Raw genomic sequence first — 11,525 nt, 5'->3', positions numbered from 1 at the left:
CCCAGGTACCAGAGTCCTCCTCCTCCTCACTCCCCCCAGTCCCCAGAGTCCTCCTCATCCTCCACACCCCCCAGGTACCGCAGTCCTCCTCCTCCTCACTCCCCCCAGGTACCAGGACGACGTCGCCTCCTCCTCATCCCCCCCGGTACCCTGAGACGACGTCCTCCATCCCTCCCCCCATGGTACCACGCGTCGACGTCCTCCTCACTACCCCCCCCCGGTACCCGCGACGACGACCTCCTCCCTCCCCCAGGTACCAGAGTCGTCGTCTCCTCTCTCCCCCCAGGTACCAAGAGTCGTCCCTCCTCCCTCACTCCCCCCCAGATACCAGAGTCCTCCTCCTCACTCCTCCCCCAGGGACCAGAGTGGTCCTCCTCTCACTCCCCACCCAGGTACCAGATTCCTCCTCCTCACTCCCCCCCCGATACTAGATTCCTCCTCCTCACTCCCCCCAGGTGCCAGAGTCGTCCTCCTCCTCACTCCCCCCCCAGATACAGAGTCCTCCTCCTCACTCCCCCCTAGGTGCCAGAGTCCTCCTCCTCACTCCCCCCCAGATACCAGAGTCCTCCTCCTCACTCCCCCCTAGGTGCCAGAGTCCTCCTCCTCACTCCCCCCAGGTACCAGAGTCCTCCTCCTCCTCGCTCCCCCCCAGATACCAGAGTCCTCCTCCTCACTCCCCCCTAGGTGCCAGAGTCCTCCTCCTCACTCCCCCCAGGTACCAGAGTCCTCCTCCTCCTCGCTCCCCCCCAGTACCAGAGTCGTCCTCCTCCTCACTCCCCCCAGGTACCAGAGTCCTCCTCCCCACTCCCCCCAGGTGCCAGAGTCCTCCTCCTCACTCCCCCCAGGTGCCAGAGTCCTCCTCCTCACTCCCCCCAGGTGCCAGAGTCCTCCTCCTCACTCCCCCAGGTGCCAGAGTCCTCCTCCTCACTCCCCCCAGGTGCCAGAGTCCTCCTCCTCACTCCCCCCAGGTGCCAGAGTCCTCCTCCTCACTCCCCCCAGGTGCCAGAGTCCTCCTCCTCACTCCCCCCCCAGATACCAGAGTCCTCCTCCTCACTCCCCCCAGGTGCCAGAGTCGTCCTCCTCCTCACTTCCCCCCAGATACCAGAGTCCTCCTCCTCACTCCCCCCAGGTGCCAGAGTGGTCCTCCTCCTCACCCCCCCCAGGTGCCAGAGTCCTCCTCCTCACTCCCCCCAGGTGCCAGACTCCTCCTCCTCACTCCCCCCAGGTGCCAGAGTGGTCCTCCTCCTCACTCCCCCCAGGTACCAGAGTCGTCGTCCTCCTCCTCACTCCCCCCAGGTGCCAGAGTCCTCCTCCTCACTCCCCCCAGGTACCAGAGTCGTCCTCCTCCTCACTCCCCCCCCGGTACCAGAGTCCTCCTCCTCACTCCCCCCAGGTACCAGAGTGGTCCTCCTCCTCACTCCCCCCAGGTGCCAGAGTCTTCCCCCTCACCCCCCCCCCAGATACCAGAGTCCTCCTCCTCACTCCCCCCAGGTGCCAGAGTCGTCCTCCTCCTCACTCCCCCCCAGATACCAGAGTCCTCCTCCTCACTCCCCCCAGGTGCCAGAGTCGTCCTCCTCCTCACTCCCCCCAGGTGCCAGAGTCCTCCTCCTCACTCCCCCCCCAGATACCAGAGTCCTCCTCCTCACTCCCCCCTAGGTGCCAGAGTCCTCCTCCTCACTCCCCCAGGTACCAGAGTCCTCCTCCTCCTCGCTCCCCCCCAGGTACCAGAGTCGTCCTCCTCCTCACTCCCCCCAGGTACCAGAGTCCTCCTCCCCACTCCCCCCAGGTACCAGAGTCCTCCTCCTCACTCCCCCCCAGGTGCCAGAGTCCTCCTCCTCACTCCCCCCCCCAGATGCCAGAGTCCTCCTCCTCACTCCCCCCAGGTGCCAGAGTCGTCCTCCTCCTCACTCCCCCCCAGATACCAGAGTCCTCCTCCTCACTCCCCCCAGGTGCCAGAGTCGTCCTCCTCCTCACTCCCCCCCCAGATACCAGAGTCCTCCTCCTCACTCCCCCCTAGGTGCCAGAGTCCTCCTCCTCACTCCCCCCAGGTGCCAGAGTCGTCCTCCTCCTCACTCCCCCCCAGATACCAGAGTCCTCCTCCTCACTCCCCCCAGGTGCCAGAGTGGTCCTCCTCCTCACTCCCCCCAGGTGCCAGAGTCCTCCTCCTCCTCACTCCCCCCCAGGTACCAGAGTCCTCCTCCTCCTCACTCCCCCCCAGGTACCAGAGTCGTCGTCCTCCTCACTCCCCCCAGGTACCAGAGTCGTCGTCCTCCTCACTCCCCCCAGGTACCAGAGTCGTCGTCCTCCTCACTCCCCCCAGGTACCAGAGTCGTCGTCCTCCTCACTCCCCCCAGGTACCAGAGTCGTCGTCCTCCTCACTCCCCCCAGGTACCAGAGTCGTCGTCCTCCTCACTCCCCCCAGGTACCAGAGTCGTCGTCCTCCTCACTCCCCCAGGTACCAGAGTCGTCGTCCTCCTCACTCCCCCCAGGTACCAGAGTCGTCGTCCTCCTCACTCCCCCCAGGTACCAGAGTCGTCGTCCTCCTCACTCCCCCCAGGTACCAGAGTCGTCGTCCTCCTCACTCCCCCCAGGTACCAGAGTCGTCGTCCTCCTCACTCCCCCCAGGTACCAGAGTCGTCGTCCTCCTCACTCCCCCCAGGTACCAGAGTCGTCGTCCTCCTCACTCCCCCCAGGTACCAGAGTCGTCGTCCTCCTCACTCCCCCCAGGTACCAGAGTCGTCGTCCTCCTCACTCCCCCCAGGTACCAGAGTCGTCGCCCTCCTCACTCCCCCCAGGTACCAGAGTCGTCGTCCTCCTCACTCCCCCCAGGTACCAGAGTCGTCGTCCTCCTCACTCCCCCCAGGTACCAGAGTCGTCGTCCTCCTCACTCCCCCCCAGGTACCAGAGTCGTCGTCCTCCTCACTCCCCCCAGGTACCAGAGTCGTCGTCCTCCTCACTCCCCCCAGGTACCAGAGTCGTCGTCCTCCTCACTCCCCCCAGGTACCAGAGTCGTCGTCCTCCTCACTCCCCCCAGGTACCAGAGTCGTCGTCCTCCTCACTCCCCCCAGGTACCAGAGTCGTCGTCCTCCTCACTCCCCCCAGGTACCAGAGTCGTCGTCCTCCTCACTCCCCCCAGGTACCAGAGTCGTCGTCCTCCTCACTCCCCCCAGGTACCAGAGTCGTCGTCCTCCTCACTCCCCCCAGGTACCAGAGTCGTCGTCCTCCTCACTCCCCCCAGGTACCAGAGTCGTCGTCCTCCTCACTCCCCCCAGGTACCAGAGTCGTCGTCCTCCTCACTCCCCCCAGGTACCAGAGTCGTCGTCCTCCTCCCCACTCCCCCCAGGTACCAGAGTCCTCCTCCTCGCTCCCCCCAGGTACCAGAGTCGTCCTCCTCGCTCCCCCACTAATTGCCCCTTTCTCTCTCCCCAGACTTACGTTGGAGACATCCTGATTGCAGTTAACCCTTTGCAGGCGCTCCCTCTCTATGGCGCAGAGGTGACTTCTCTTTACCTTCAGGTTCTGGCTGTCAGGGTGCGGGGGTCTTCTGTCTTAGTGATGGGGGACGTGGCACCAGGTTGTTTAGTAGTGGCTTCTTTGGATGATGGAGGATGTTTAACCCCATGTTGTAATTTCTTGGCTCCTGTACCTTCGGGGCGCCCGTCCCCTCCTCCGCTCAGTATATTTACACCTAATGTTGGGGGAAAGGAGCGAGCGTCCCCCAACATTAACCCTGCGTGTACCGGGCAGTCACATACCTGTGCGGGGGGAAAGGAGCGAGCGTCCCCCAACATTAACCCTGCGTGGACCGGGCAGTCACATACCTGTGCGGGGGGAAAGGAGCGAGCGTCCCCCAACATTAACCCTGCGTGGACCGGGCCGTCACATACCTGTGCGGGGGGAAAGGAGCGAGCGTCCCCCAACATTAACCCTGCGTGGACCGGGCCGTCACATACCTGTGCGGGGGGAAAGGAGCGAGCGTCCCCCAACATTAACCCTGCGTGGACCAGGCAGTCACATACCTGTGCAGGGGGGGGAAGGAGCGAGCGTCCCCTAACATTAACCCTGCGTGGACCGGGCCGTCACATACCTGTGGAGGGGAAAGGAGCGAGCGTCCCCCAACATTAACCCTGCGTGGACCGGGCCGTCACATACCTGTGCGGGGGGGAAGGAGCGAGCGTCCCCCAACATTAACCCTGCGTGTACCGGGCAGTCACATACCTGTGCGGGGGGAAAGGAGCGAGCGTCCCCCAACATTAACCCTGCGTGGACCGGGCAGTCACATACCTGTGCGGGGGGAAAGGAGCGAGCGTCCCCCAACATTAACCCTGCGTGGACCGGGCAGTCACATACCTGTGCGGGGGGAAAGGAGCGAGCGTCCCCCAACATTAACCCTGCGTGGACCGGGCCGTCACATACCTGTGCGGGGGGAAAGGAGCGAGCGTCCCCCAACATTAACCCTGCGTGGACCGGGCCGTCACATACCTGTGCGGGGGGAAAGGAGCGAGCGTCCCCCAACATTAACCCTGCGTGGACCAGGCAGTCACATACCTGTGCAGGGGGGGGAAGGAGCGAGCGTCCCCTAACATTAACCCTGCGTGGACCGGGCCGTCACATACCTGTGCGGGGGGAAAGGAGCGAGCGTCCCCCAACATTAACCCTGCGTGGACCGGGCCGTCACATACCTGTGCGGGGGGGAAAGGAGCGAGCGTCCCCCAACATTAACCCTGCGTGCACCGGGCAGCCACATACCTGTGCGGGGGGGAAAGGAGCGAGCGTCCCCCAACATTAACCCTGCGTGGACCGGGCCGTCACATACCTGTGCGGGGGGAAAGGAGCGAGCGTCCCCCAACATTAACCCTGCGTGGACCAGGCAGTCACATACCTGTGGGGGGGGGGGGGTAAGGAGAAAGTGTCCCCCAACATTAACCCTGCGTGGACCGGGCCGTCACATACCTGTGCGGGGGGAAAGGAGCGAGCGTCCCCCAACATTAACCCTGCGTGCACCGGGCAGCCACATACCTGTGCGGGGGGGAAAGGAGCGAGCGTCCCCCAACATTAACCCTGCGTGGACCGGGCAGTCAAATACCTGCCTGTCACATTGATGTATGCTGGTGTGGTTTGTAGCTGTCAGGAGATGCTGGGAGCTGTAGTCTCTAGATGTGTGAGATGGCACTATCATATGACCATGGAAGACCAGCTCTGGATGTGACTGGAGTATGAGAGTGTACGACAGCAGCTCTGGGTGACAGCAGCTCTGGGTGTGACTGGAGTATGAGAGTGTATGACAGCAGCTCTGGATGTGACTGGAGTATGAGAGTGTATGACAGCAGCTCTGGATGTGACTGGAGTATGAGAGTGTATGACAGCAGCTCTGGATGTGACTGGAGAACACAAGGTGACTTGGCTCTGTATCCTGTAGACAGAGCTTCATCCTTAGAGGATCCCTCTGGCAGTCAGAGGCTTGCAGCTTTGGTGGTGAGTGGAGATGTAATTCCTGTTGTCGGTCCCCAGGTGTCGGACGTGTACAGCTCCCGCTCACTGCGCCTTCTGCCTCCTCATATATTTGCTGTCGCGGATCGGGCCTACAATGCGCTGCAGACGGCCTCTTCCTCCAGGAGTCAGTGCGTCGTCATCAGGTGAGCACCCGTGGTCTCCCTGGGGCAGTGGGCTTGTGGTATCATCCCCCCCCCCCCCCATGCTGAGGATGACACCCCTCCCCCACTATTGGTATACCGGACAGATGGGTGAAGGGAGCAGTATACCGGGGGGCTGTGGGGTACTGTATACTGGACGGATGGGTGAAGGGGGCAGTATACCGGGGTGCGGTGGGGTGCTGTATACTGGAGGGGGGGTGAAGGGGGCAGTATACCTGGGGGCGGTGGGGTGCTGTATACCGGAGGGGGGGTGAAGGGGGCAGTATACCGTGGGGCGGTGGGGTGCTGTATACTGGAGGGGGGGTGAAGGGGGCAGTATACCTGGGGGCGGTGGGGTGCTGTATACCGGAGGGGGGGTGAAGGGGGCAGTATACCGTGGGGCGGTGGGGTGCTGTATACTGGAGGGGGGGTGAAGGGGGCAGTATACCGGAGGGCTGTGGGGTACTGTATACTGGACGGATGGGTGAAGGGGGCAGTATACCTGGGGGCGGTGGGGTGCTGTATACTGGAGGGGGGGTGAAGGGGGCAGTATACCTGGGGGCGGTGGGGTGCTGTATACTGGAGGGGGGGTGAAGGGGGCAGTATACCGGAGGGCTGTGGGGTACTGTATACTGGACGGATGGGTGAAGGGGGCAGTATACCTGGGGGCGGTGGGGTGCTGTATACTGGAGGGGGGGTGAAGGGGGCAGTATACCTGGGGGCGGTGGGGTGCTGTATACCGGAGGGGGGGTGAAGGGGGCAGTATACCGTGGGGCGGTGGGGTGCTGTATACTGGAGGGGGGGTGAAGGGGGCAGTATACCGGAGGGCTGTGGGGTACTGTATACTGGACGGATGGGTGAAGGGGGCAGTATACCGGAGGGCTGTGGGGTGCTGTATACTGGACGGATGGGTGAAGGGGGCAGTATACCGGGGCGCGGTGGGGTGCTGTATACTGGAGGGGGGGGTGAAGGGGGCAGTATACCTGGTGGCGGTGGGGTGCTGTATACCGGAGGGGGGGTGAAGGGGGCAGTATACCGTGGGGCGGTGGGGGTGCTGTATACTGGAGGGGGGGTGAAGGGGGCAGTATACCGTGGGACGGTGGGGTGCTGTATACTGGAGGGGGGGTGAAGGGGGCAGTATACCGGAGGGCTGTGGGGTACTGTATACTGGACGGATGGGTGAAGGGGGCAGTATACCAGAGGGCTGTGGGGTACTGTATACTGGACGGATGGGTGAAGGGGGCAGTATACCGGGGCGCGGTGGGGTGCTGTATACTGGAGGGGGGGTGAAGGGGGCAGTATACCTGGGGGCGGTGGGGTGCTGTATACCGGAGGGGGGGTGAAGGGGGCAGTATACCGTGGGGCGGTGGGGTGCTGTATACTGGAGGGGGGGTGAAGGGGGCAGTATACCGTGGGGCGGTGGGGTGCTGTATACTGGACGGATGGGTGAAGGGGGCAGTATACCGGGGCGCGGTGGGGTGCTGTATACTGGACAGATGGGTGAAGGGGGCAGTATACCGGGGTGCTGTATACTGGACAGATGGGTGAAGGGTGCTGTATACCGGAGGGCTGTGGGGTGCTGTATACTGGACAGATGGGTGAAGGGGGCAGTATACGGGGGGCGGTGGGGTGCTGTATACTGGAGGGGGGGTGAAGGGGGCAGTATACCGGGGGGGTGCTGTATACCGGGGGGCTGTGGGGTGCTGTATACTGGACAGATGGGTGAAGGGTGCAGTATACCGGAGGGCTGTGGGGTACTGTATACTGGACAGATGGGTGAAGGGGGCAGTATACCGGAGGGCTGTGGGGTACTGTATACTGGACAGATGGGTGAAGGGGGCAGTATACCGGAGGGCTGTGGGGTACTGTATACTGGACGGATGGGTGAAGGGGGCAGTATACCGGGGGGCGGTGGGGTGCTGTATACTGGACAGATGGGTGAAGGGGGCAGTATACGGGGGGCGGTGGGGTGCTGTATACTGGAGGGGGGGTGAAGGGGGCAGTATACCGGGGGGGTGCTGTATACCGGGGGGCTGTGGGGTGCTGTATACTGGACAGATGGGTGAAGGGTGCAGTATACCGGAGGGCTGTGGGGTACTGTATACTGGACAGATGGGTGAAGGGGGCAGTATACCGGAGGGCTGTGGGGTACTGTATACTGGACAGATGGGTGAAGGGGGCAGTATACCGGAGGGCTGTGGGGTACTGTATACTGGACGGATGGGTGAAGGGGGCAGTATACCAGAGGGCGGTGGGGTGCTGTATACTGGACAGATGGGTGAAGGGGGCAGTATACGGGGGGCGGTGGGGTACTGTATACTGGACAGATGGGTGAAGGGGGCAGTATACCGGAGGGCTGTGGGGTACTGTATACTGGACGGATGGGTGAAGGGGGCAGTATACCAGAGGGCGGTGGGGTGCTGTATACTGGACAGATGGGTGAAGGGGGCAGTATACGGGGGGCTGTGGGGTACTGTATACTGGACAGATGGGTGAAGGGGGCAGTATACCGGAGGGCTGTGGGGTACTGTATACTGGACAGATGGGTGAAGGGGGCAGTATACCGGAGGGCGGTGGGGTGCTGTATACTGGAGGGGGGGTGAAGGGGGCAGTATACCGGGGGGGTGCTGTATACCGGGGGGCTGTGGGGTGCTGTATACTGGACAGATGGGTGAAGGGGGCAGTATACCGGGGCGCTGTATACTGGACAGATGGGTGAAGGGTGCTGTATACCGGGGGGGCGGTGGGGTGCTGTATACTGGAGGGGGGGTGAAGGGGGCAGTATACCGGGGGGCTGTGGGGGGCTGTATACTGGAGGGGGGGTGAAGGGGGCAGTATACCGGAGGGCGGTGGGGTGCTGTATACTGGATGGATGGGTGAAGGGGGCAGTATACCGGGGGGCGGTGGGGTGCTGTATACTGGAGGGGGGGTGAAGGGGGCAGTATACCGGAGGGCTGTGGGGTGCTGTATACTGGACGGATGGGTGAAGGGGGCAGTATACCGGAGGGCTGTGGGGTGCTGTATACTGGACAGATGGGTGAAGGGTGCAGTATACCGGAGGGCTGTGGGGTACTGTATACTGGACAGATGGGTGAAGGGGGCAGTATACCGGAGGGCTGTGGGGTACTGTATACTGGACAGATGGGTGAAGGGGGCAGTATACCGGAGGGCTGTGGGGTACTGTATACTGGACGGATGGGTGAAGGGGGCAGTATACCAGGGGGGTGCTGTATACCGGGGGGCTGTGGGGTGCTGTATACTGGACAGATGGGTGAAGGGGGCAGTATACCGGGGCGCGGTGGGGTGCTGTATACTGGACAGATGGGTGAAGGGGGCAGTATACCGGGGTGCTGTATACTGGACAGATGGGTGAAGGGTGCTGTATACCGGGGGGCGGTGGGGTGCTGTATACTGGAGGGGGGGTGAAGGGGGCAGTATACCGGGGGGCTGTGGGGGGCTGTATACTGGACGGATGGGTGAAGGGGGCAGTATACCGGAGGGCGGTGGGGTGCTGTATACTGGACGGATGGGTGAAGGGGGCAGTATACCGGGGGGCGGTGGGGTGCTGTATACTGGAGGGGGGGTGAAGGGGGCAGTATACCGGGGGGCGGTGGGGTGCTGTATACTGGAGGGGGGGGTGAAGGGGGCAGTATACCGGAGGGCTGTGGGGTGCTGTATACTGGACGGATGGGTGAAGGGGGCAGTATACCGGAGGGCTGTGGGGTGCTGTATACTGGACAGATGGGTGAAGGGGGCAGTATACGGGGGGCGGTGGGGTGCTGTATACTGGAGGGGGGGTGAAGGGGGCAGTATACCGGGGGGGTGCTGTATACCGGGGGGCTGTGGGGTGCTGTATACTGGACAGATGGGTGAAGGGTGCAGTATACCGGAGGGCTGTGGGGTACTGTATACTGGACAGATGGGTGAAGGGGGCAGTATACCGGAGGGCTGTGGGGTACTGTATACTGGACAGATGGGTGAAGGGGGCAGTATACCGGAGGGCTGTGGGGTACTGTATACTGGACGGATGGGTGAAGGGGGCAGTATACCAGAGGGCGGTGGGGTGCTGTATACTGGACAGATGGGTGAAGGGGGCAGTATACGGGGGGCGGTGGGGTGCTGTATACTGGAGGGGGGGTGAAGGGGGCAGTATACCGGGGGGGTGCTGTATACCGGGGGGCTGTGGGGTGCTGTATACTGGACAGATGGGTGAAGGGGGCAGTATACCGGGGCGCGGTGGGGTGCTGTATACTGGACAGATGGGTGAAGGGGGCAGTATACCGGGGTGCTGTATACTGGACAGATGGGTGAAGGGTGCTGTATACCGGGGGGCGGTGGGGTGCTGTATACTGGAGGGGGGGTGAAGGGGGCAGTATACCGGGGGGCTGTGGGGGGCTGTATACTGGACGGATGGGTGAAGGGGGCAGTATACCGGAGGGCGGTGGGGTGCTGTATACTGGACGGATGGGTGAAGGGGGCAGTATACCGGGGGGCGGTGGGGTGCTGTATACTGGAGGGGGGGTGAAGGGGGCAGTATACCGGAGGGCTGTGGGGTGCTGTATACTGGACGGATGGGTGAAGGGGGCAGTATACCGGAGGGCGGTGGGGTGCTGTATACCGGAGGGCGAGTGAAGGGGCAGTATACCGGAGGGCTGTGGGGTACTGTATACTGGACGGATGGGTGAAGGGGGCAGTATACCGGAGGGCGGTGGGGTGCTGTATACCGGAGGGCGGTGGGGTGCTGTATACCGGAGGGCGAGTGAAGGGGGCAGTATACCGGAGGGCTGTGGGGTGCTGTATACTGGACGGATGGGTGAAGGGGGCAGTATACCGGAGGGCGGTGGGGTGCTGTATACCGGAGGGCGAGTGAAGGGGCAGTATACCGGAGGGCTGTGGGGTGCTGTATACTGGACGGATGGGTGAAGGGGGCAGTATACCGGAGGGCGGTGGGGTGCTGTATACCGGAGGGCGAGTGAAGGGGCAGTATACCGGGGGCGGTGGGGTGCTGTATACTGGAGGGGGGGTGAAGGGGGCAGTATACCTGGGGGCGGTGGGGTGCTGTATACTGGAGGGGGGGTGAAGGGGGCAGTATACCGTGGGGCGGTGGGGTGCTGTATACTGGACGGATGGGTGAAGGGGGCAGTATACCGGGGCGCGGTGGGGTACTGTATGCTGGACGGATGGGTGAAGGGTGCAGTATACCGGAGGGCTGTGGGGTGCTCTATACCGGGGGGCGGTGGGGTGCTGTATACTGGACGGATGGGTGAAGGGTGCAGTATACCGGAGGGCTGTGGGGTGCTGTATACCGGGGGGCGGTGGGGTGCTGTATACCGGATGGGTGAATGGGACAGTATACCGGGGGGCGGTGGGGTGCTGTATGCTGGACGGATGGGTGAAGGGGGCAGTATACCGGAGGGCTGTGGGGTGCTGTATACCGGGGGGCGGTGGGGTGCTGTATACCGGATGGGTGAATGGGACAGTATACCGGGGGGCGGTGGGGTGCTGTATGCTGGACGGATGGGTGAAGGGGGCAGTATACCGGAGGGCTGTGGGGTGCTCTATACCGGGGGGCGGTGGGGTGCTGTATACCGGACGGATGGGTGAAGGGGGCAGTATACCGGAGGGCTGTGGGTTGCTGTATACTGGACGGATGGGTGAAGGGGGCAGTATACCGGTGGGCGGTGGGGTGCTGTATACCGGGGGGCGGTGGGGTGCTGTATGCTGGACGGATGGGTGAAGGGGGCAGTATACCGGAGGGCTGTGGGGTGCTCTATACCGGGGGGCGGTGGGGTGCTGTATACCGGACGGATGGGTGAAGGGGGCAGTATACCGGAGGGCTGTGGGGTGCTGTATACTGGACGGATGGGTGAAGGGGGCAGTATACCGGTGGGC

The 11,525-nt window shown here is 63.1% G+C and overlaps 1 protein-coding gene across 1 annotated transcript in view; it reads left to right on the top strand.

The window, feature by feature from the left end:
* The window catches only part of LOC120992224 (myosin-IIIa-like), a 73,491-nt gene that overhangs the window by 11,330 nt on the left and 50,636 nt on the right, over positions 1-11,525 (top strand). The window contains exons 3-4 of the mRNA XM_040421058.1: positions 3,430-3,495; positions 5,512-5,636. Of these exons, the coding sequence (XP_040276992.1) occupies positions 3,430-3,495; positions 5,512-5,636 (191 nt within the window). The remainder of the gene's footprint in view (positions 1-3,429; positions 3,496-5,511; positions 5,637-11,525) is intronic.

The sequence above is a fragment of the Bufo bufo genome, chromosome 2 (assembly GCF_905171765.1).
Source record: "Bufo bufo chromosome 2, aBufBuf1.1, whole genome shotgun sequence".
Lineage (NCBI taxonomy): Eukaryota > Metazoa > Chordata > Amphibia > Anura > Bufonidae > Bufo > Bufo bufo.
This window is presented reverse-complemented; position numbering and strand designations above follow the sequence as displayed.